The sequence below is a fragment of the Globicephala melas genome, chromosome 2 (genome assembly GCF_963455315.2).
Source record: "Globicephala melas chromosome 2, mGloMel1.2, whole genome shotgun sequence".
Taxonomy (NCBI): Eukaryota; Metazoa; Chordata; class Mammalia; order Artiodactyla; family Delphinidae; genus Globicephala; species Globicephala melas.
In genome coordinates, this window is record NC_083315.2 from 75,773,655 (window position 1) to 75,800,842 (window position 27,188).

General features: G+C 39.6%; 1 protein-coding gene and 1 long non-coding RNA gene across 8 annotated transcripts in view; one reads left to right on the plus strand and one right to left on the minus strand.

Moving 5' to 3' along the window:
* Window positions 1-27,188, plus strand: part of LOC115864787 (uncharacterized) — a 75,254-nt gene that overhangs the window by 37,877 nt on the left and 10,189 nt on the right. The window lies entirely within an intron of this gene.
* MYZAP (myocardial zonula adherens protein) overlaps window positions 1-27,188 on the minus strand; it is a 139,298-nt gene that overhangs the window by 14,243 nt on the left and 97,867 nt on the right. For 5 of the 6 annotated variants that reach the window (XM_060294212.2, XM_060294210.2, XM_060294211.2 and 2 more), the window contains 2 exons: window positions 17,335-17,418; window positions 3,829-3,929 (listed from right to left, as the gene is read on the minus strand). In XM_060294212.2, coding sequence (XP_060150195.1) covers window positions 3,829-3,929; window positions 17,335-17,418 — 185 coding nt within the window. Of the gene's footprint in view, window positions 1-3,828; window positions 3,930-17,334; window positions 17,419-25,446; window positions 25,589-27,188 lie in introns of those variants that run through there. The other variant, XR_009562985.1, reaches the window with a different exon arrangement.

The window sequence follows — 27,188 nt, forward strand, 5'->3', positions numbered from 1 at the left end:
TGCAAACAAAGCAACCGACAAGGGATTAATCTCCAAAATATACAAACGGCTCATGCAACTCTGTGTCAAAAAAAACAACCCAATCAAAAAACGAGAAGACCTAAATAGACATTTCTCCAAAGAAGACAGACAGATGGCCAAAAAGCACATGAAAAGATCACTCATGTGATCACTAATTGTCAGAGAAATGCAAATCAAAACTACAGTGACATTTCACACCAGTCAGAATGGCCATCATCAACGTGTACGAACAATAAATGCTGAAGAGAGTGTGGAGGAAAGGAAATCCTCCTACACTGTGTTGGTGGGAATGTAAATTGGTACAACCACTATAGAAAACAGTATGGACATTCCTTACAAAACTAAAAATAGGACTACCATATGACCCAGCAATCCCACTCCTGGGCATATATCTGGAGAAAACCATAATTCAAAAAGATATGTGCACCCCAGTGTTCATTGCAGCACTATTTACAACAGCCAAGACATGGAAGCAACCTAAATGTTCATCAACAGAGGAATGGATAAAGAAGGTGTGGTACATATATACAATGGAATATTACTCAGCCATAAAAAAGAATGAACCTATGCCATTTGCAGCAACATGGATGGACCTAGAGATTTTCATACTAAGTGAAGTCAGAGAAAGACAAATATATGATATCACTCATGTGGAATCTAATTTTTAAAAATGATACAGATGAACTTATTTACAAAACAGAAACAGACTTACAGATATTGAAAACTTATGGTTACCAAAAGGGAAATGTGGGCAGAAGGGATAAATCAGGATCTTGGGATGAACATACACACACTACTACATGTAAGACAGATAACCAACAAGGACCTACTATATAGCACAGAGTACTCTACTCCATATTATGTGATAACCTGTATGAGAAGAGAATCTGAAAAAGAATGAATATATGTATATATAACTGCTGTACACCTGAAATTAACACAACATTGTAAATCAACTATATTCCAATAAAATTTTTAAAAAATACTTGATCCAGTGTCTTACGTGTAAAATCAGAGTTTTGATTTGGATAATAGGGATACTAGCTATTATTTATTAAGTTCCTAACTTTGGTCCAGTTACCATGCTAAATGCTTTATATACGTGTTTTCATTTAATCCTCTTCACAGCCCTATAAGATTTGATATTGTCATCTTCATTCCCATTTTAAGGATGAAATCACAGAGGTTTAAGAGAGACTGAGTAACTTGCCCAGCAGCTGACTGGGCAGGGAACCCACAGCCTGAGCCTTCCCAACTGGACTGCACTGCCAAGTTCTCTGCAGGAGAACAGGGGAGTAAGAACAAAACTCATCTGCATAACTGAGGCTTAAATTCATTACTTTTCTGGAGCCTGTTTTTAAAATATTCTGGAAAACACCGTGGAATCTTCTTATTAGTTAGATGCAAGTCTGAAGTCCAGGTGAGGACCAGGAATTGTATTAGAACAGACGTGACACAATTTAGCAGCTCTCTATTGAGTATTTTAAAACTACAGATGTACCATACCAGGACTCCAAAGGTATGGTTCAAATCCTGGCTGTGTGGCTTCTAGTGAATCCCTTTCTCTCTCTGGGCCTCAATTTTGGTGTCTCTAAAACAGGGAGATTAAACTAGGTCAGGGGGTTCTAATTTGATTTTGACCACAGAGCTCTTTTATTCAAGCAAAATCTTACTTGGAATCTAACATATAAAACACACTAAAAGCTGAGTTTGTCAGGTTGTTTTTTTGAGGGGGGAAGGTCCCCCACAGGCCAGGTCCTTGCTCACCTCCTCAGCCCTGGAGGCCCCTCCCGGAGCCCTAGCACAGAGCACGCAGTTCCAAAAAGCACAGGTGGAAAACCACTGCCTGAATCACCTCTCAAGATGCTGTGCTCCTCGCCACCCAGACGTGCACAGCGTCTGTCACATAGTAGGCACTTCATAAATATTTGTTAGGAAACAAATGAAATATTACTTTGCCTTTTCGGAAATGTGGATACGTAGTTTTCATTTCCTCTGCTGATTGACCCAGGTAGTTAAAAGTGCTAAGATGGATCCTGGGGGAAACCAAATGTTACATTTATGGAAAAGCTGCTTTTAGATACTAAAGTGGCTTCCAAGTTCAGCGTGGCCGTAAGTTAAGGGTCTGTCAGCACTTCCATTATGAAAACCACTTTGTGGTTTCATAACTTAGCCGTAAAAGTTTGCTTCAGGCTATCCCTCGGCATACAAATTGAAAACCTTGCTTTAAGCCAAAATGTGGGAATTAGAATACAAACAATTTATTGGTTTCAGACGTAGTTTTGTACCCGTCTTAACCAAATAAGATTTATTATGTGGGCAATTAGAGGGAACTAAACCACTTGGTTCTTGAAGAATAAAAAAGGAGGAAAATAGCCAAACTATTTATATTTTAAAAGTTGTGCCTGGACATGATCAGTCATTCTTTTGGGTCCTATTTTTATCAATTACTTTGTCCCCTGCATTGATGAGACCTGGAGTCTATTTACACATTCTTTTTCCTTCTTTTTTTAAATAAACATTTTCTGTTAATGACATCAGAATGATAAAATAGCCTTGTTTTTACCAAAAAGCAAGCACCATAAATGAGAATAATGTCAAAAAAAAAAAAGCTTAATCCTGCTTTTGGTAAATACTTTGAGAATGGCAAGTGGCTCACTTTAATGAACAAAAAAGACATCAGTAATGAATAAAATAGGGAAGGAGATGAGACATTGTTCCTCAATGTTAGAGCTGGTTAGAGCTGAGAAGTCACCTAGTCAACTGACTTAACAGATTGGGAAACAGAGGCCTCAGCAAAGAGAGACCAGCCTGAACACATCCTGCGACTACTAACCTCAAAGATGAGAACCAGGTCTTCTACAGCCCAGTCTGGCGATCAGCTCATCCCTGTTTCCCACCCATGTAACCATTCAAGGCCCGGAGCCTACATTTTTCTGACCTACTAATGTCTAACATGACACACACACAAATGCCCCTAGTCACATAAAAATACACCTTCCCACGCACAGCGTATGAGGCCCTTTGTGACTTTGGTTACCTCAGTCACAAGCTATGTACCATCAGTGGCCTTGTTATAAACTTGTTTTCTGTCCTGTTTGGGCCAAGCACAGTTTTGAGCACCTAGAGACAGTGGGTTGGTTACTGGGTCTCGCTGATCTGACTATGGAGAGACCCAGGTACTGGGCTTGTGAGCAGCTTAATAACACATGGCTCTGTCCTCTAGCTCAGAAATGCAACTGAACAAACCAGGTTATAGTTACTGTTTATCTGCTCATGACTGAAGCGGATCATGTATTTCTGAATCTGGTCCAATGCTTGACAACACTCTGTTACAGTACTGGGGAACAGACAGATCTTGTTCAAGGTTTAGAGCCTCCCTCCTCTGTTACTAAAGCACATCATTGAAAATGTCTGCCTGCCTGTCTGACTTCTCTTGCAGACTGCACTCTGGGGCAGGAACCCAATCTCATTCCTCTCTCTATCATCACTGTCTGGCACAGGGAAGGTACTCAACAGGTATTTGTTGAATGAGCAAATGAATGAATAAATGAAGGACCAGATGCATGCATTCGCTGATAGGGCCCATCTCTCTCTGAAGTGGCTTCCCCAGGTCTCTCCTTCTCCACCCCTTGTGCCCTGCACAATCTCCCCACTCTGCAGAAGCCAGTCAGACCCTCAGCAGCCACGACTTTTCTTTGCAGAAGTACTTTAGAGAGAGTGCAATTCTGGGAATAACAGCCCAGGAAAGTATTTTCTTAAGTCAAAGGGGAATTTGAGTTGGAAAACCAGGAAATTCTTAAATACCTGGGTAGAAGATCACAGCCCACTCCAACCTCTCTGGTTTCCACTTCAGTCTTGGGCTGGGTTTCTATTAAATAGTCCAACCTGCTTTGTAGTTCATTATTCTAGAGATGAGGAAAAAAGTACTTTCAGTAAAGCAATTACGTTCCCCCACAAATACGTATGATACAATTTATATGTATTATCTGGATTTCCCCCTAGACACAGACATCTATCACAATGTATTTATTAAGCGCCTCTTACACAGTAGGAATTGAAGAAATACATTGATTGAATCCTTACAGATAGAGTGCATAGACATACACATGTATCCAATTTTACCTAAATGGAAACAAAATATCCTACTCTGTACCATTATTTGCTGCTTTTCCCCACTCAACAATTTGTTGTGACTCTTTCCATGTTTATTAGTTTTCTTTTTATGTTAACAAATTATTTTAACGGGTTCATAGCATTCCATTGTATGGATCTACATTATTTATTTAACTAGTCTCTTATTGATGGCATTTAGATGTTTATCACTTTTTCTGCAATTATAAATAAGGTACAGCTCATGTTTTAATACTCCCTCATTAAACTATAAAATGAGTAAGTCTATTAATTTACTGGGAAATACCTCTGTAACTTAATAATTAGTATTTCATAGGTGTGGAGAATTCAGAATCTCAAACATATAAAGTAGAACAAGTTCCTTGGGATTAAAATTAGCATTCTAAATAGTTTCTTTTCAGGCCAGAGCCAAACATTACATAGGTTGATGATTAGATGCTCAGGAATTGGAAATTTGCCCCGTGGGGAAATGAAGGACAAGGGAGCAAGAGTGTTGAGGGTTTTGAAATGAAAATAGATGAAGTGTTGGACTTCCCTCGTGGCACAGTGGTTAAGAATCTGCCTGCCAATGCAGGCGACACGGGTTCAAGCCCTGGTCCGGGAAGGTCCCACATGCCACAGAGCAGCTAAGCCCGTGCACCACAACTAGTGAGCCTGCGCTCTAGAGCCTGCATGTCACAACTGCTGAAGCCCACGCGCCTAGAGCCCGTGCTCCACAGCAAGAGAAGCCACCACAATGAGAAGCCCGCACACCACAACAGAGAGTAGCCTCCACTCGCCGCAACTAGAGAAAAGCCCGCATGCAGCAACAAAGACCCAATGCAACCAAAAATAAGTTAATTAATTAAATTTAAAAAGATAGATGAAGTGCTGGTGCTTAAAATCCAAAGGCCAAAAAGACACATTTAAAAAAATTCAGAGATTTTTGGATTTTTTTTAAGTTATTCTATATATTTTCTGTAATACTAGACTAAATTTTCATGAGGCAGTGACCGTAACTATCTTTCTGGCTGTATTATCAGAGCATGTATGTAGCAGACGCAAGATAAATTTATTATTGAATAAATGTATATATGCTTTTAAAATGAGCATTTTATTTGCATAACTAGAAACAAATTAAGCATTTGTCTTTTCTTTTTAAGTTGGAGCTGAAGCTAAGGCACTGTATTCCAAGACACTAGACAGCACATGAAAGTTGAGAAGTTCTTTGGAAACAGAACCTCATTTGTTTTGAAAGAGCTCCTGCTCTAAATGTCTGATACCAAGGTGCAAAGCAGCAGCTCTGGTACAAACTCATGTTCTGCAGGATGTAAAGGTCTAGGAATCCCTTCCGATAAATGGGAAACAGTATAAAGGAAGAGAATGCATTCCAGGTTCCCTAGCAGCTAACAAGCCATGACAGATCTGTGGGCTCTGCATCTGTCACCTGGTGCTCAGTATGGGAGAATGGTGCTGGCTAACTGCCAGGGGTTCCTCACCATTTACACACACACACACAGCTTCACTGAAAATATTTGAACTCTTCCATTCATATGGAAAGAGAAAGGCAGAAGAGGCCTGCCTATTAACAAGCTTCAGCAATCCTACTGTTTTATCCTTTCTTAATGTAGACTTTAATCATGAGGATTTCTTAAAATGCTGGGCTGAGTTCCTATAGTTAGGGGGCATAAAAGACAAGGTTAGCAAGCGTGCCCCAACTGGTATACAGTGAATAGTGTACTGGTAGCCCCAATTCCTTTGTTCTATTCCAGAGGAACTCTATGTGTACGCATCAGCTATCCACTGAAGCACTGATACAAAAACTTATACGCTTAGAAATGTAATACTATCAGTTAAAAACAAAAAAACAATAAAACCCTGAGTATGTATCAGGTAGCATGTAAAATCAGGTAGGGGGAGGATATTGGCAGTTAAAGAAATAGGTCGTGATTTGCAGCCTTTGAGGAGCTCAGTCTTTTGCAGGTAGAGACACCTAAGCAGAAAATCAGAGAACAAAGTCACAAGTCCCATGCCAGAGGGACCTAGAGAATATTATGGGGTGATTCAGAGGGGATGCCTAACTCAAAATCGGGAAAAGGACTGAATTGTCTGTGAAGATTTCCTGGAATTATGCAAGGGGAAGAGAGTAAGGGAAACAAAAGGGTAAGTAATCCAGAATTATGGAAACATACCAGATTGAGAACAGGCACCTGACTGCAGTATACAGGAGGGCAGGAGTTGGTTATAAAGGACTATGTATGCCATTACCAAGACTCTACACACAATCCTATAAGACCAAGGTCAAGATTTTATTTCAAACACTTGGGCTCTGAGTGGAAATTATACTGGAAGGAAATAAAACTATAGGCAAGGAAGATCAATCAAGGAGGTCATTGCAATTTTCCAGGTAGAGTGAGAGCTGCACTTCAAGTATATAGGAGTAAGCTCATAATGAATAGATCCTCCTTCAAAGAACAGCTATCAACCTTGGACAAAAGATAACTGCTGAGGTCTTTAAAGACTCAACAAGGATGGGCAAGTTTTAGAGGGGAGGTAAAGCTTGGAGCAAATGACAAGCACTGAATGGGTTCTCTGTGATTCATTTGTTTTTGTTTGCAGCTTTGCCCAAGGGCAGTACAGTCATGGTGCTGGCAGCACAGACACAGTAAAAATTCAATAGAAAAATCATCTTTCTGGTAGAAGAAAACCAGTAGGAGTCTACAGGATAGAAGAATAACCATGGTTACCAAGAGTAAGGGGGAAGCCAAAAAGGAAGGGTCAGAGAAGACTGAAGTTCTGAATTCTGTATATAAACTCAGTTCGAGTCTCTGGCAGACCCCTGAATCACGTATGTGTGGGGCAAAGTAAAAGAAGTATGCAGCCAAGGCGTAAAGAACTGAACTGAGATCTAAGCCATCACCCACTACATTATGGCAGGGTGCAATTGAGTCTAACCAGACTCTTTACCTTTTAAAACAATCACAAGACTATTTTCCTTTACATCACTGGTGAAGGAGTAAAAAAAAAAAAAAAAAAAAACCAGAAAGAAATAGAAAATATAAATATAAAACAAATGGTAACTTTAGAACAGAAAAATACAATGCCTGAAATTTAAAAGTCACTAGATTGACTTAAGAAAAGAATGGATATGACAAAGGAAGGAGTCAGTAGTAAACTTGAGGACACAGAGACACATTAATAGAAATCAATCAAAATAAGATAAAGAAAATGTTGAAAATAATAAATGGAACTTCATGGAACTGTGGGACAATTTCTAAAAGCCTAACATAGAGATGCTGGAATCACAGAAGGAAAGAAGGGAGAAACTTGAGAAAAAAATATTCAAAGAAATAATGGCTAGGAAAAAAGAAAGAAAGAAAAGCACTTACATCTCCAGATACTTTTTGAGGGGGCGGGGGGAGAAAAGAAATAATGCCTGAAATTTTCCCATATTTGGTGAAAGACATAAGTATATAAATTCAAGAATCTCAGCAAACCCAGACAGAATAAATTCAAAGAGAAGCATACCTTGGCAAATCAGAGTCAAACTACTGAAAAACACAAAGAAAAACCTTGAAAGCCATCCTGTTACATATAGGGGAACGATAATTTGAATTACCAAAAGTTGCTTATCAAAAACTACAAAAGCCAAAAGGGAGTGAGTACTAAAAGAAAGAAACTGTCAAACTAGAACTCTATATATTTTAGTAATGAAGGTGAACTAGAGGCCTTACTTTAAAATAAGAAAAACTAAGTGAATTTGTCCCCAGCTGGCCTGCTCTATACAAAATGCTAAATAAAAGTTCTTCGGGCTGAAGAGAGATACTAGAAAGAAACTCAGATTTTCAGAAACGAGTAAAGAACATCAGAAATAAATACTATATGAGTAAACATAAAAGATGATTATTTTCTCTTAATTTCTCTAAAATACCTATGACTGTTAAAAACTATAACAATGTACTGTGGGTTTATAGTATATATAAGATACAATACATGAGATAACTCTAACAGCAGGGGAAGGGGTAGATGGACCTTATCATTAAAAGACTTCTACATTTTTCATGAAATGGTACAATATTACCTCTAAGTGAACTGTGAACACATAATGAAGTATATTGTAATACCTAGAGCAATCACTAAAATATTAAAGACACAGAAAATGCCAATAGATAAATTAAAATGGAATTCTAAAAAATACTGGAATAACCCAAAAGAATGCAAGAGAGGGGAACAAGACCAAGAAAACAAACCAGAGGGACTAAATAGAAAACAAATGATAGGGACTTCCCTTGTGACACAGTGGTTAAGAATCCACCTGCCAATGCAGGGGACAGGGGTTCGAGCCCTGGTCCGGGAAGATCCCACATGCCGCAGAGCAACTAAGCCCGTGGGCCACAACTACTGAAGCTCGTGCGCCTAGAGCCCGTGCTCCGCAACAAGAGAAGCCATCGCACAGCAACAAAGACCCAACGCAGCCAAAAATAAAATAATAAAATGAAATAAAATAAAAAGTAATCAAATAATAATAATAAAATGGCAGACCTAAATAAATTGAGCCATATCAATAATAATTGTCAATGGACAGTATACTTCAATATAAGACAGAATATCAGAATATATTAAAAAAAACCAAGACCTAACTATGTATTGTCAATAGGAGATGTATTGAATATTTACCTTAAATAGAGAGACACAGATCAGTTAAAAATAAGTGGATGGAAAAAGATATACCATACAAACAGTAAACATAAGAGGGCAGAAAGGGTAATATTAATACCAGATGAAATAGACTTCAAGACAAAGAGTATGAACAAAGGTAGTGACCACCATTTCATAATAATGAGATCAATTCATCTCCAAAACACAACAATCAAAAATTATGTACCTAATAACAAAGCTTCAGAATATATGAAGTAAAAAAATAACAAAATTAAACAAAGAAAGAGACAGTCTAAAGCCATAGCAAGGGATTTTAATACCCCTCTCTCAGCAATAGAACAATTATACAAAACCCAGTAAAATCATAAATAAACATTATCAACGACCTAAATCTTATTATTTATAGAACACAAAAAAAGAGCAGAAGACTTTTTTCTCTTTTTTTTTTTTTTTTTTACAATATTCAACCAAGAGAAACCATATGCTGAGCCATAAAACAATTCTCAATAAATTTAACAGAATGAAAACCATACAAAGCATCATCTAGGACCACGGCAAATTAGAAATCAAAATCAGTAAGATACTTAAGAACACCTCAAATATTTGGAAGTTAAACACACTTCTAAATAATCCGTAAGTCAAAGAAGAATCTCAAAGGAAATTAGAAAACATTTTGATATGCTGAATACAGCATATCAAAACTTGTAGGTTGCAGCTGAAGCAGAGCTCAGAGGGACAGTTAGAGCTTTAAAGGCTTATATTTAAAAAGAAAGGACTAAAATCAGTGACCTAAGGTCTACCTCAAGAAGCTAGAAAAAGAAGAGCAAAGTAATACCAAAATAATTAGAAGGCAGGGAATATAAATATCAGAGCAAAACTCAATAAAACAGAAAACAGATAATAGAGAATATCAACAAAGCCAAAAGCTATTTTAATTTTTTTAAAACAACAAATTGATAACACTCTAGCTAGACTGATCAAAGAAGGGGGAAAGGGGACAAATGATCAATATCAGAAATTAAGGAGACATTAAAAGGAAACAGTTGGATAGCTATGGTGAAAAAAAGAATATCAATCCTTACTTCACACAAAACACAAAAATTAACTCCAAATGGATCTTAGATCTAAATTGAAAAGAAAATGAAAAAGCAGGTCATGAAATGGGAGAAAATATTCACAGTACATATATCTGACAAAGAACTGGTATCCAGAATACATAAAGAACTCTTAGCAACTCAGTAAATAAGAAAAGTAAAAACTCAGTAAAATAATGGGCCAAAGATTTGAACAGACACTTTAAAAAAGAATATATACAAATGGCCAGTAAGCATTTAAAGCACGCTCAGCATTGCTAGTGACCATGGAAATGCAAATAAAAACCACGATGAGATACCACCACACACCCTCTAGAATGGCTACATTAAAAAGACTGACAGGGCTTCCCTGGTGGCGCAGTGGTTGAGAGTCCGCCTGCCGATGCAGGGGACGCGGGTTCGTGCCCCGGTCTGGGAAGATCCCACATGCCGCGGAGCAGCTGGGCCCGTGATCCATGGCCGCTGAGCCTGCGTGTCTGGAGCCTGTGCTCCGCAACGGGAGAGGCCACAGCAGTGAGAGGCCCGCGTACCGCAAAAAAAAAAAAAGTTAAACCTATATCTACCATACATCCCAGCCATTCCATTACTAGGAATTTACCCAACAGGAATAAACCATATGTCCACATAATGACTTGTAATGTTCACAGCAGCTTTATTCACAATCGCCCCAAACTGGAAACAACCCAAATGTGTATCAACAGGAGAATAGAGAAATAAACTGTGGAATCTTAATAAAAAATATTCTGCCACAAAAAAGAATGCATATAACATGGATATATCTCAAATCCTTATGCTGAGTGAAAGAAGCTAGCTAGACACAAAAGAACACACAACTATATGATTCCATTTATACAAAATGCAAGCAAGTCCAAAAAAGATCCTTGGTTGCCTGGGGGTGAATGGAGAGATGGACTGCAAAAGGGAAACAGAGAGGTCTTTGGGGAATGATGGAAATGTTCTATACCTTGACTGCAGTGGTGGTTTCACAGGTATATACAACTGTCAAAATTCATTAAATTATATACTTTTTAAAATTTAGGTTTAATTGACATTATATTAGTTTCAGCTGTACAACGTAACGACTTGGTATCTGTACACACTGCAAAATGATCACCACAGTATGTCTAGTTCACATTTGTCACCGCACGCTTTAAAAAGATGCAGCTTTATTTACATGAATTAATACAAGGTTGACAAGACAGAAAAAAAGATGATGAGAGCCTGAATATGGGCACTAGGAGGAAATTAGAGAGGGACGACAGAAATACTTAAAAAAAGGACAGGCCTTGATACAGGAAAGCAAGGACACTCCACTCTGAGTCTTGCCGACTATGACTAAAGAGCAGCCTCAGCTGGCCGCCTGGCCTGTGCTGGGGAAGAGATTGCTTCCAGGACCGAGAATCAGGTTCCAGGGTTTTCCTTTCAAATACCACCACCTTGTGTTGAGCTGTGAAATACAGACCACCCGGGGGCTTGGGAGGCTGTGCGCCTTCCCGAAAAGAAGGACCTGGTATGGCACCTCTTGGGATTTTGGGGAAATTATGTCAAATGAATGGCAGCTGCCTCCTCCCCCAGCTCCCTCAGGCCCAGGGGAGGGAGCAGCCGGGGCTGTAACACATGCACTAGACAAGAATGCATGTCCAGGAAAACTCGTACATGGTGCCTGGTGCTGCCGCCCTAGCATTACACGGAAAATTCATAACTGACCCAGGAATGCACAGCAGACACACTGAGAGGTTTATGTGCAACACAACACACATTAAATGCAAGATGGACAAAACCAAGACTCCCTGAGCTGTAAGGTGAGAATTTTCAGCAGAGAAAATTGAAATGGAATCTGTTCAGATTTAGAAAGCTGATCAACCTTATGAAGATAGACACTCATAATTTTATTATAATAAAATTTTCTATATTGGAAATAGGGGATGGGATAGTTCTTCAAGAGATGAGTGAATAAAAAGTTATTTGGAAAAAAAATAGAATGGGCATATTTTCACATCAGACAGATTTTTGAATCAGTTGATGAAAACGTAGTCTGATGGGGCCAGGCTAGCACAAACTTCTAGGGATCTGATGGGGGTGGGGGTAGCAAAATAGAATGAGTTTTAGCATTGGTAAGTACAAATGATGATTTCAGGGACCAAAATCACCTACATTTTCTATTTAAAAGAAGGAGGAGGACGAGAAGGACAAAGAGGAAATACATATATCATTAACAATAAAAGGAGTTCCTGGGACCTAGCCATTGAAGAAACAGTAAAGACATGGCATTTACTGTGAGCCATGTACTTTTCTAATCACTTAGTGTTAACTAATTTAGTCTTCATAACAACTCTGTGGAGAGGACTCCCTTAGCAAACTAAGACACAGAGCAGTTAAGTAACTTGCTCCAGACCACATAACTAGTAAGTGACAGAGCCGACATTGGAACTCAGGCAGTCTAGCTCCAGAGTCTGCAGTTAGGCCCTTAACAGAGGGTAGCTACTTTATTAATAAGATGGGATATAGGAGGTTACCAGCTCTGTCCACCAAAACTTTTCAGAGATACCCGAAACACCACCACTGGCATCATTATGGTTTAAGGCAGGGGATGGAATGTCAAGGTATAAAAAGTCCTGGTTTTAGAATAGGTCAACATAATAGAAATTCTTCATGGCCAACAGAACCCTGTATTGTAAAACAAAACAATTAGATAAATTTGGAAAATGTCAGTGCAACCTCATAATCGTAAAAAGAAACATTTTCCCCAGTAATTTAGTTCCGTCAGTACTAAAATGGGCCTTAAACAACAAGGTTGTACTGTATAGCACAGGAAACTATATTCAGTATTCTGTGATAAACCATAATGGAAAAGAATATGAAAAAGAATGTGTATATATGTATAACTGAGTCACTTTGCTGTACAGCAGTAATTAACACAAAACTGTAATTCAGCTATACTTTAATAAAAAATAAATTAACAAAACAAAACAAATAAAATGGGCCTAACAGTAGGCACAGCACTTTAGCCTACTACCAACACTCATGCCCAGATAGCCTGCCGTATACCTCTCCAGTAAAACAACCCAGGGCTCCTCAGAGACAAGCCAATATCGTATCTAGGGACAGGACAAAAATGAGGACAATCTGAAACGCCTGTTGTTGCCATACAGCACGAATGACTCCACAAACATCAGGAACCCTGCTACACGGGTGAGGGAGGTAATGCAGAACTCTCCGCAGCTGAGCTGTGATACTCCCAATCCAAAAATGGGCAGAAGACCTAAATAGACTTTTCTCCAAAGAAGATATACAGACTGCCAACAAACACATGAAAGAAGGCTCAACATCACTAATCATTAGAGAAATGCAAATCAAAACTACAGTGAGATATCTCACACCAGTCAGAATGGCCATCATCAAAAAATCTACAAACAGTAAATGCTGGAGAGGGTGTGAAGAAAAGGGAACACTCTTGCACTGCTGGTGGCAATGTGAATTGGTACAGCCACTATGGGGAACAGTATGGAAGTTCCTTAAAAAACTACAAATAGAACTACCATATGACCCAGCAATCCCACTACTGGGCATATACCCTGAGAAAACCATAATTCAAAAAGAGTCATGTACCAAAATGTTCATTGCAGCTCTATTTACAATAGCCAGGTGATGGAAACAACCTAAGTGTCCATCATCAGATGAATGGATAAAGAAGATGTGGCACATATATACAATGGAATATTACTCAGCCATAAAAAGAAACGAAATTGAGCTATTTGTTATGAGGTGGATAGACCTAGAGTCTGTCATACAGAGTGAAGTAAGTCAGAAAGAGAAAGACAAATACCGTATGCTAACATATATATGGAATTTAAGAAAAAAATGTCATGAAGAACCTAGGGGTAAGACAGGAATAAAGACACAGACCTACTAGAGAATGGACTTGAGGATATGGGGAGGGGGAAGGGTAAGCTGTGACAAAGCGACAGAGAGGCATGGACATATATACACTACCAAACGTAAGGTAGATAGCTAGTGGGAAGCAGCCGCATAGCACAGGGAGATCAGCTCGGTGCTTTGTGACCGCCTGGAGGGGTGGGATAGGGAGGGTTGGAGGGAGAGAGACGCAAGAGGGAAGAGATATGGGAACATATGTATATGTATAACTGATTCACTTTGTTATAAAGCAGAAACTAACACACCATTGTAAAGCAATTATACTCCAATAAAGATAAAAAAAAAAAAACTAGGAGGAGAAGGAAGAAATTATTGTGGGAGCAAGGTGAGTCTGAGAAATGCCTTGTGTTCATGATGTCACTCAAAAGGAAAGTTAATATAAAGTGTAGAGAAAGATAACAAAGATGACAATATGTTACAACTTGTCATCAACTTTTAAAAGTAGGAAGCATTAATATATAAGATGATGTAGTTTCTTTTATAGAGTGTTAATTACATGTTTGTTTATAAGATTTCTGTGTTGAGTAGTAAAGAATAACAAAAGGAACTTTAAGTCAGGTCGTCCCAGGACTTGAGGGCCCTTGGAAGGGCTGCTTGGCATTGGTGGTCATACAACAAGCAGGTGGAAAGAGGGGCAGACATTCACTGGCATCAGTGGTCACACACAGTTAGCAAGGAGTCAGTCAGCAGTGTGTTTGTAACATCATAAACTACTCACACAGCCTGAAGAGGAAAACCAAGTACCCAAACTCAACCTCATCTCCTAGGAGGTGAAATCTCTACCTAGTCTGACAAAGAACGGGAAAATATTAATAAGGAATGCATACTTTTTAATAGTGCTAAAGATAGGTCAATGCTTCCCAATGATCAGGGGTCCTGAGTTTGAATCACCTTGAAGCTACCTAGTCCTACATTGTAAAGCAAGAATTGTGTCCGTCCAAGAATTGGCATCCTCTAGCCTTAGCTATTCGGAGAAGGTATTCCATGTCCTTTGAATCTAAAAGATCACTGCATTTGTCTGGAAAGTGTCAAAATGATGTTAACTAAGGGAAATTGGCCTTCGGAAGATACTAAAAACCAAGAACACAAACAATGAAGAAATAAATTAAACCCAAGATACTTAATATTTTAGAATAAGTTAAAGTGTAAATGTATTATCAAATCTTGACATTTTGTCTACGTTTTATCTGCTGTTTAAGGTGGATGATCAAAAGGAATTAGTCATTCTAAATTTGTAGTAGAATTTAAATAGTCTAATCAACCAAATTTATAATCAGTGTTTAAATGCTCAAGGAATGATGGTTTTCAAACCATTTTTGAATGGCTTATTGGATATACATAGCAGACACAGCCAGACGCACCCATATGCTCTGGACACTCACCATTTCCTGGCATGCCACTTGTGACTCTTTCCCTGGGGCTTCCTCTGCCCCCTGGAGCCCAGTTGGCTCTGCCCAGAGCAGGCCAGAATTGCCACACACCCCCAGGAGCCGCCCTCACCAGCTACTGATGGGAGTTAATGGATAAATGCCCTAGCTTTCTGACCTTTTGGTAAGGGTAACTCAGAGGCCAGTGCACATCATCTTCCAGAGATGCCCAGGGTAAGGGAGCAGCAGCTTTCCACAGTGGTAACCTCTGTAAGGCACCCATTATTGGCCTTCGACCTTTCCCTGACTCATTTCTCCCCTCTCCCACTGGGGCTTCCTGGGATCACCTCCCAAATAAACTAGTGGACTCATACCCACATCTCGGAGTCTGGGCAACCTAAACTAAGAAAAGAAAGGAATTTAATAAGATTAAACAAAGCACACGTATGTGTAAGGAAGGCTCTTCTCAATGCAGAGTACCCCTTGGACATTTCCTAATCTCCCAGGAGGCCTGAGTAGCACAGCCAGGGGAAGGGGAGAGGGGTGGGCACTGTCTTGGGTAACCTGCTGCCTCTCCTGTTGGCGTCTCTTTTCTCCCTCCTGGAACCAGACTCTCTTGGGACCCATGACTTTCACCAGGACACTCACTCTCTGACTCTCATGGGAAAGTATGATTCCTCCCACAGAGAGCTGTGATTTCAGAGGGCAGTCTTAGAAACAGAAATGTCCATTCATAAAGCTGGAGGTGGACTCAGTGACTGCAGAGGGGAAAACAGTGGGACAAGACAAGTGTCCACTTACTCAGCTGTCAGGACACTGAGATTCCTGGGCTTTGAGTCTGCTGCCAGGTCCCCATGGGCCACGAGGGACTTCTGCTTACGACTTTTATAGGCAGCCCCACCACCACACAGAGTAAAGAATGACACTGCTCCCCATCCCTACAAACATGGTGGTTAAGAGCTCAGGCTTACCCATTTCTAACAGTCACCTTGGGCAGATTCCTTAACATCCCTGAACCTCAGTTTCTCCAGCTACAAAATGGAGGAAACATAATCTAACTCATAGGGCATCGCTCTTAATAAAGAGAAAATGATGGGGTGCTTAGGCACGTCAGGCACTTTGTATGCACTCTCATCACACGAACACACAGGCAGGTACAGTTTTCATCCTCAATTTCTAATTCTAAGAAACTTACCTAGGGTCAGCCAGCTAATAAGCAGATCTAGCATTCAAATTTGGGCAAGTCTGATTCCACTCTTAACCTCTAGGTTATACAAAAGATATGCAAAGTAAAAGTGCCCAACACACACTAGGAGCTTAATGACTGTCATTACTTTCCTGTCTTATTTTATTATTCTCTCCTGGGCTGTCTCTCACCCGGGAGGGACTACAAGCGGGGCACAGACAAGGAGAGATTCACGGAGGCTCAAAAGGAAGAGGCTCAATGCCAAGTTCTTAATAAATAGTCTTCAGAGAAAACAGAAGGCTTCCCCTTCTAGTAACACCGAAGCTTTTAAGGTTCTTCCAACTTCATAATTTCCTTCCCTACAACCTCCACAAAATCCCCAAAATGCCTTTCAAAAGACCAGAAAGTCAGGAATACTAAATATCTTAAAAGTTCCAGGTGAAATTAAGTCACCTGGAATGAGGAGTCCGTCTCTCAGCCTGGCTCTGGTATTAAGTTGTGTGACCTTGAGAAAAGCCACCTGCCTTCTCTGTGCCTTTTTTCTTTTTCTTTTTTTTGGTTAACATGGAGATAATAATCCTTGTCTTGCCTTGCTTAAAGTTGTTGAGAGGATCATTGAGAAATGTATGTGAAAATACTTGGCAAATTATAACATACAACACAGATGTGGGGAGTTATCAGTGTTCATCAACAGCTTATCAGACTTGCTAAGAAAATTCCTGAATAAGAAAAATGGGAGCCAAAAAGCAGAGGTGAGCAGCAAGGGGGAATGAGGAGAGTCAGATGGTAAAGAAAAACTAGCTGTCAGAACCTCATTTTCAGTGTTGGCAGTTAACCTTCAATCAATTTTATAAGGCCAGGAAATAGCCATATTTTTAATTAAGTGTCGGTGGTAGGCTCAGCAACATAAAATTTAATGATAGGGAAGACCCCAGCTTAAAGAAACACAGCTTCTTACCTCTCCTTCTAAGAACGATATCTTTTCTAAAAGCTGCAATATTAAGAGCTGTTTCTGCTGCACCTTTTTCTTTAGTGATTCAATCTAGAAAGAAACAAATTGGAAATTGTTATCAAAAATGCAGAATTTGTACAAGTTAATCAACTGGAAGAGAAGCCTTTGGTTTTCATTAAAATAGAAACTACACATTGGTTCTTTTGTGTTCCGTGGAACAGTATGAACATGAGGTGCTTCACGGAGGCAGAGCGGGGGGGTTCTGTGCCCAGGTATGCTTGGGACATCATACGTGGTTGTGGAGTTGTTTCATTAGGTCTGTTTAGCCTAACATTTCTGCACTGATTTTGCCGTGTAACCCTTCGTAATATCCCACCGATGCTTTGGGAAATGCAGACATAACTCTACATAAAAATTATTTCACTTGAATTTATGCAGCAGCCTGCATTTCATACATTCTGCTCTGTTGTTCCTGTTCGTATATTCATATTTGTTCAACCACGTGTCAAAAGTTTTGCTCTGGGAAAAAGGTCACTGTCACTGAAAGTAATAATGAAATTCAGAGGACTGAAGACTCACGTGGCCTGGGTTAAGCAGGGAAGGCTTCTGAAAGACAGAGACTTGAGCTGCGTTTTCACCTTTGTTTTTATACTATATCTATCTTGGACTACTCTAACTTTGTTTTTCACTCACATATCATGTCTCCACAGACACATCGTAGGTTCCCTAAAAGCAGGAACCAGGGTGCTCTCTACCAGGCCATGTCTTGGGCAATAGTGGGAACAGTGTGTAGGTTCGATAAATAACATGTGATTTTGAAGAATGCACTAATTTTCCAACAACCTTTCATATGACATTTGAGCAACTGCAAAATCTTTTTTAAAAAATCCCTCTCTGTGCAAAATGACACAATTCGTATAGAAGGGACTCTAGCAAATAACTAAAAGAAGTACAAGTAGGGACTTCCCTGGTGGCACAGTGGTTAAGAATCTGCCTGCCAACGCAGGGAACATGGGTTCCAGCCCTGGTCCGGGAAGATCCCACATGCCGCAGAGCAACTAAGCCCGTGCACCACAACTACTTAGCCCGCGTGCCTAGAGCCCGAAGCCACTGCAGTGAGAAGCCCACGCACCACAACGAAGAGTAGCCCCCGCTCACTGCAACTAGAAAAAGCCCATGTGCAGCAACGGAGACCTAACGGCAGCCAAAAATTAATTAATTAATTTCTTTAAAAAAGAAGTATACAATTACATTTAACCTTTGACCCAGCAACTCCACTTCTAGGAATAGATCCCAAAGAATCATTAGCCAAAATATGAAATGACTTGGACACAGGATTTTTGTTTTTAGAAAACACACACACAAAAACAGAACTCCATCAATAAGTGCCTGATAAATAAATTATGGTTCATCTTAACAATGGATGCCTATGTAACCTTCAAGAAAAAATGAAGATCTCTAAAACCCTGATACGATATATTGTAAGGAGTAGATGGTATGCTGGCTTTGGTGTAAAACTGGTGAAGACATATGAATGAATATATATTTGCAAAATGAAACACTGCAAAGATCAAACAAATCTTAATATTTACCAACAGGGAGAGGGAGGAAATTAGATGGAGGAGACAGAACAGAACAAAGACTTTTGTGATAATACCTTGTTACATAAGTTCAATTTTGAAAGCACATTTTACAGATTCAAAAAATAAAAACCAAAAAGGGGAAAAAAGTGAATCCTAAAATTTGAAAAGAAACAGAACAGAAAGAACTTAACCATATATCAAATTGGTTAAACGAATTAATTCAAGTGTTGTTAGGACAAGGTAATTTGACTGGATGTTTTTAGTGGAATGTGTTCTAAAGATAAACAGTTGCACTCACTGGGAAAATTTTAGTAGTAATATTGGTATTATATTTTTAAACTATTTGATAGACTGTAGTATAATAACATTTGGAACCAAGATTTTTAGTGTAAGAAAAAGAAATACAAGTACAAAATCAAAGAAAAAAAAAGTTTTGTTAGATTTGAAATGAAAGTGTCAGTATGAATTCATAATCTGTTATTTTTTAAAAAATATACTAGATGAGCCTAAGACACCTTATTCTACCTGAAAACAAGGACATGAAGGGTCTCCCTTGGGGCAAAGATGGGACAATGTGAGCATCAAAAAGAATAATGAGTAAAACACATGGAATATATATTTTTTAAAACCCTGAGTATTTTATTATTCTTAAAAAAGAAAAACAAAGCAGCAATAACAACTCCTCGGAAATGACAGTGGAACCAACTCCTTACTTAGAAGCTTGGCAATTTGGATAAAAGAAAAAAGCATTTATCCTGCCTTACTTGTACAAACTGCATGTTGAGATTACTAAAAAAGTCCCAGTTTATGAAGAAAGAAGTTTTACTCTGCAGAAGAATTCCAGTTAATAAGTGGGGAAGGAATGAGAGAATTCAAAAATCACCATTGTGCGATCCCCTAGGAAATAACTGACTCAAGCAAGCTTCACGGACAGATGAAACAGTGAGGGGCAAAGCCAGCGAGGGACTTTACGACTTTGTTGTGGGCTGTCACCACCTGATCCACAATCAGCCTTAGCATCACCCAAAGTGGGATCACCAGACATTGTGTGCCCCCAGAGCAGTATGAAATGAATCACACAGCACCACCCTTGAAGTATTCTTGCCTCCCCGGACAAAACAAAGTTGAAACGGAATCTAATTGCACTATTAAGGAAACAAAAAGTCAAATTCAGAATGCGGGAACGTTTATAGGACAACTGACTTAGTTCCTGCAATAAGTCACTGGCTGGGGGTAAAATTGAGGTGGGGGTACCGGGGGAGTAAACAGAGCATATGCTCTAGATTAAAGGTTTTCAGAAACCTAACAACCAAATACAGTGGACCTCTCTGTATGCTGACTGGAACAAAATATCAGTTAAGAGACAATTTTAAAGACATGTTGGAAAATGTTATTACAGACTAGTAGTAAGTGGGACCAAGGAATTATCATTAATTTTGTTAGGTGTGGCAATAAGCATTATGATTACAGAAGAAAAAGTCCACGTTTTATTGATGCTTAATGAAGTGTACAGGAAACATGCAGAATGTCTGGGATTTGCTTTAAAATAACTGCACAAAGGAAAAAATAAAAGGAAAAGAAGGTGTAGATAAGGCAGATGTGGCCAAATGTTGCTGCTTGTTGAATCTAAGTAATGATTCATCATTACGCCCTTTGTTCTGAGAGAATGTGACATTTTCATGATAAAATATTTTAAATTCCACCTGGTGTCAAAAAATATAATTCTCCGACATGAAAAGCAAACCATATGAAATAGAATACAATAAACATACTTAAGAAGAAAATTGATAATTATTTTTTAAATTAACAATTAAAAACAGTCACTAGTTATCCTTTCGTACCTATTAAATTTGCCCCAAACTACTGACTGAAGAAATCAGTGTTGGAAGGGCTGGGAGGGATAGCTACTCTCATGTGTTGCAGGTGGTGCTGTAAATTAGAATGACCCTTTGGGCAATGTAGCAATAAATATGAAGAGCCATAAAGCTGTTCATACCCTTTGACCTACTAATCCCACTCCTGGGAATTTATCCTAAGGATATAATTCAGATGTAGGAAGAAAGCTATATATACAAAGATGTTCTTGCTCCAATTATTTATAATAGAGAGAAAATGGAAATAACCTTAATGTCCAGCACTAAAGGAATGGGTGATAAATTATGGAATATCACTTGGATGGAATATATTACACAAACACTAAAAACAAATATATTACAAAATGGAAAAGTGTTTACAAAAAGCCTCCAGGGATAGAAAAACAAGAGTTTACAATGATGAAAGTAAAAGCTGGAAGAAAAGTTAGATAAACAAAATCGTTCCGGGGTTGGGGTAGGATTATGAGCAAAACAAAAGTTTGTTTTGTTTAAATTTCCTTCATTTTTGTAGGAATAATTTGCAAAAATCATCCTTACAGTGTCCGTTTTTCATTCCTTCTTATAGTGTTAGAAATTTTTAAAGCTTTTAAAATCTTTAAATGATAGGTAAAGTGTGTACTGAAATGAACTAAAATATTCCAAGAAGGTCAGGGGTAGTACTTCATCAAATAACACAAAAAGTGACTTCACGCACACTAGTTTCACTATCTCTGAAGTAATCAGAGTGCTTTGTGAGTCAAGAGAAGCAAGAGGTGTGGGTTAAGGGCACCCTAATGAACAGCTCACAGGAGGAGACCAAGATGATTCTGCTCACCTTTGTCCCTAGATTTTAGTTTTAAAAAGAAATAGTGCAAAGCAGAGATATCATCTGGAGAGACAGCTAAGGGGAGAACTCTGGGCTAATGCTAGCGTGAGGAGGCATCTCATTCTGGAGAAAAAGAATAGGTCGAGGGAAGGATGTAGGGGATCTGAAGCTTCTGACAAGGATCGCATTTTTCAGCAACTGATGCTTCAAGAAGCGATTGTGCTTTTGCACTAAAAATGAATGCTGTGCACACTCATTTGCTTTCATCCTTGGGCATTTCTCATAGAAGCATCTTGTACAGTACATTCTGTGGCCAGAGCTGACTTGCTCGGATTAGAGAAAAAGGATGCTTAGGTTGGCAGTCAGTTCATGGCTGGCCCCTGATGCCCTAGAAGGGGTGCCAACTTTGAACCCCAAGTTACTCCCCCCTGAGGTCTGCTCCTGGAGCACATCCCATGCCTTCTCCTAAGCGCGACACCCAGTTTCTAAAATAAGCAGGCTCTCACGCCTCCGGGTTTGCTAATATTCTAAGTATTGTCTGACTCCCAAGCCTTTGGTTCTTTTCCACAATATCTAAATCACACATTTGTGTGGAAAATGCTGTTATTTCTGACTGCCAACTTCAAAGAGCCTTGAAATATCGTCTCCTATAGCACCTAGCATGATAAACACTCAAAAATTAGCTACTACTATGTTATTACTGGTATTTCTCCCTCCCTAGACTGTCAGCTTGAGAATAAAGACCTTGATCATCTTCATATTCTCAGACATTGAATGGACGAATCAAAGAATCCGTCCATCCATTATCTCTAAACAATCCACCCCTTAGACTCCAGGGGCATATTTGTCTGGAACAGACTCTTGGAGGCCTAGATGAACCAAGACAGACTTGCTAAACACATAACCTCCAAAGCAACTCCCAAAATCGGGGGCACCCAAAATCCAGGGAACTATGCAGCCGGTATGCAAGTAAAATCCATTTGGCACCTTTGCTCTCGCTTTTTTTTCTTTTTTTCTTTTTTTTTTTAACATCTTGTTGGAGTATAACTGCTTTACAATGGTGTGTTAGTTTCTGCTTTATAACAAAGTGAATCCGTTATACATATACAAATGTTCCCATATCTCTTCCCTCTTGTGTCTCCCTCCCTCCCAGCCTCCCTATCCCACCCCTCTAGGTGGTCACAAACCACCAAGCTGATCTCCCTGTGCTATGCGGCTGCTTCCCACTAGCTATCTATTTTACGTTTGGTAGTGTATATATGTCCATGCCACTCTCTCACTTCGTCCCAGCTTACCCTTCCCCCTCCCCATATCCTCAAGTCCATGCTCTATGTAAGTTTGTAAATTTGACCTTCAAGAGGTTTATGTACACTTCAAGAATCTGCATTTAAATCTAGCTGTCACCAGGTGGTGGTAAATGACCCAAGTTACCAGGCTGAAGTCAAGGCATTAAGAAATGAGAACTTAGATGAGGTCTGGAAAATGTAGTTACCCAAGAATGTAATCTTCTTGTAACAGTTAAATTTAAATATCAAACAGTAAACCCCCGTAGAGAACAAAGGGAAGAAACCCATCTTGGTAAAATCTAGAACCTTTTAACTGATGTTAACTCATTGAACTGATGTCTAATTTTGTCTTCGTTAGCATGATTTTTTTTTTGTAATTCAAACTGTGTATATGTCTTACAGCCTAACTGATAACGCAGGATGCTAGGTTTCTAAGACTACAGGCCAGATTGATATTTAAGGTGGGCGGTGGGGGGGTCATCTGGTTTCTTAAAACTGGAACCGGCTTTTCTTCACATCAGCCACAACTGAGTTACCTGCATAGATGGTTCGAGCTAAGCGATCCCTCTTAACCAGACCCACACACTGGAGTCACCTGGATGGAGTCATCGACTTCTAGGCTCTACCCCAGAGATGCTGCATATATCACCCTCTTACTTAAAAACCCTCCCAAGCTTCTGGGGGGGGATAAATTAGGAGTTTGGGGTTCACATATACACACTACTATATATAAAAGAGATAACCAACAAGGACCTACTGTATAGCACAGGGAACTATACTCAATATCTTGTAATAACCTATAATGGAAAAGAATCAATTATATATAACCAAATCACTTTGCTGTACACCTGAACCTAACACAACATTGTAAATCAACTATACTTCAATAAAAGAAAAAAGTACAAACAAAACAAAACAACCCTCCCAAGCTTCTAATGTTCCAACTCCCTAGTGTGGACATGAGGCACCTCTGCCGTGGTCCCAATTTATCTCCCCAGTTTCATTTCGTGCCTGCTCTGTCCCACAATGAACCCTACTTACAAGCCACTCCATACTCAGCGTGCTGTGGACATACGATGGTCCTGCTACCAGGCCTCTGCACAGGCTGGTGCCTTCACCAGGCATGCCCTCCCACCCTCCATTCCTTTTTCCACCAGGAAATCTTCTGTCAGGAAGTACTCAACAGTCACCTCCCAGGCCAGCTCTTCCCAAGTCCTCCAGGCTGGCTTTGTGTCTCTCTCCTCTGTTCCATTTCAGCCCTTCGCGCAAACCCCTAGTAGAACCCATCATTGTCACTACCACTCTTTGTTTACATCTTTCCCTTGCACCAGACAGCAAACCCACATGGAACAGATGTTTAGTGCATCAATTATCTTATATGAAAGAGCAGTCCTCTTAGGAGGTGAAATCACCCCTATCAATCCACACATTTTTATAAACTTCTTTGGAAACAGATTCCTATAGTGAAAGGATCCCTCCCAATTTCTTTCAAAAAGACCTTGTATGTCAACCAGACCAAAATGAAATTGTACAAAAATTTAGTAAGGTCCTGTTATGGAGTCACAGCAACCCAGGAGGTTGCAAGGCTTTTCAGCTTCCTGGAATTTTTTTCCATTGGTGACAGACATGTAGGGTCATTTCATGTTAGATGTCAGAATGTGATACAGCCCTATAATTAGAAGGATGTGAATAGTACCCAATTGTGCAAAGACTCATGAAACACAACTCAATATTGAGGTTGGGGATGTGGAGAGAAATGAATGAATATAAGAAATGCAGCAGCAAATAAGTATTAAATACTAGATAGCACTTGATATGGTTTTTTTTAAGAAATTGTGCTTTGGGGTGTTTTCTCTTACCAGCTGGCAAATGATGATATACATGTATCTGAAAATGCCTTATGTAAAACAGGAGACACAATGGAACAGGGCATGATATTAGAAGGTATGTTACAACTGATGATCACATTGAATTAAATTGTTTAAAATCTTGTAAGGAAAAGGGAATTCAATTTTTTAAATCCAAACTAAGTTTATGTTCATTTTCTTTGAAATCTGTTTTATTTTGTTTTCATTCTAATTTTAAGAATAACCAATTAAAGTCCACAGGTACTTTTATTCAAAATCAGAGTGTGTGTGTATGTGCCTATCATGAAACTCGACACATTAATAAGGTTTCCAAACCTCTGTCACCAACACCTCACTTTGTTACTCCTACTAATGGGCCCTCATTTAAAAACACTTTCTACTTTAAACTTCATTGATAAAGAAATAATTCATTTTCCCATTGAAAATGTACCGAAGATGGCTAATTGCCAATCAAAGCTTCTAATCAAAATGAGATAACCAGGGTTCTGAATTCTAGCTCAGGGTAAAGCAGTAGGATACTTGAATGTGAGCCCTTCTCAACTTTTCATGGGAAAAGTATGCTGTTCGATTATTTGAAAATTTGACAGGAAGATAGCTTGAAGATCCCCATTATTGTTATCAAAACCCCTAGAGATCCAGGGACTCGGCGAACAGACTGGGGCACGGTTGGCACAAGACAGGCAAGAACCTTCTAGAACTCACCTGGGGTTTTAGTCACCTCCCTTTGCTCCCTCTTGTCCTGACCCAGCCTTGTTTTCAATTCAGCCTCTTGTGATCTGGCAAATAGCTTTCTCCATTTCCCTCAACAAAACAGGACTCGTGTTTGATCCCCAAATACCTCACCCTGAAAAATGAGAATAATTGATATCTAATACTCTTCCTCTGAAAAGGTTTTTTATTTTTGCTGCAGTTTCTCTTAATTCATTTTAGAAGTGTTGTAACACTAATTTCATAGTTATGTATTTTTAAAGTGCATTCCCTTTGATAAAAACCACCATGGTAAGAATTTTAAAAAGAAGGTTACCCTCTTTTCCTAAAAAACAATAAAGCACAGGGATGTATGACAAGAACAGGATCTGCCCTGCACTAATGCAGCATGAAAGAACAGTTTAAAAAGGACAAGGAAAATGGTACATTATCTCATTTTGGGGGGAGTGAAGGGGATGAATTAAGGCCACAACAAAACGAAACTGAAAAATTGCTAAATGAAGCTCTGAGTGGGGAAAATGAAAAATCAATGAAGGAATGGAGGGGAAAAGGTACATTTTTCATCTTCATGATGCTTGATTGGGTTTGTAGAAATTCATTTTCAATTAATGTGTCTTGTGGCATTCAGCCAGGCCAGATATGAACAGGGCACACATTTTAATCAATTTTTTTCTATTAAGTTTGAAGTAATATATAATAATAGAACTATACTATTCAAAAGGATCAGTTGAAACTGGCTTCTGAGGTAAAATAATCTAATGTGGTTTGATTTCTATCTTATATTAAAGATAACCCAACTTCTGTTTAAGAAGAAATAGCACCCTGGGTGCCTGAACATGACTGGGCCATGTAAACACCAGGGAAGGATGGATAAACTGGCGTTCCAATCTGTGCATTCACTGGGAAGGAAGAAAAAGGGGTGTACAGAGTACCAGGGCTTTTGCTGGCTTAGCTCATTATCCTCAGAAACAACCCTAAGAGTCGTTATCCCCATAGACGAGGGAACTGGGGTTCCTACAGTTTCATTGTCTGTTCATTCCTTCACAATCAGCTGTGATCCCCTCTGCATCGGGCCCAGTGGGAGCACAGCAGTGAGCCAGGAAGACCTGGTCTCCACTTTAAGAGAATCAACATCCCAGTGAGGCAGTAAATGGAGAAAGAAACACACACATTAGCGCAATAAGGAAGCAGGCAGAATGACGTTAGGTCTCCCCACCTACCAAGAGACAGGATGCACCTGCCGTCTGCCGATGGGGTGAGGGAAAGGTTCAGACCACAGGGCTAAAGAGGTAACCGGCTCGTTCCAGCTTGCCCGGAACTTTCTAGGTTCTAGTCTCATGAGTCAGGAACCTTCTCATTCGCAGGCAAACCAGGACAGGTGGTCACCCTAGAGCTCGATTCCGGCAGGGCTGAGATCTAAACCCACTTCTCTTTGATGACAAGGCCCAGGCTCTTCCGTTCACACCAGCCTGATGTCCAGAGGTCTACCTTCCCTATGACGACAACCTATCGCGGCAATGCTGCCTAGAAATTAGGCCAGGCTGGGAAGAATACTGGCAGGTGATACCTTCTTTAACAAAGGATTTGCTGGAGCCCTAAGTCTTCAGGCTATTCTTTCCTCCTCTGTGACCTTATTGGAAGGTGGGATGGAGAAGTGGCAAAGAGGGTCCTCTGAGCTTCTCTATCCCTGTGCTTCCCTGGATGGGTACACTATCAGGGACAGACGACCATACACT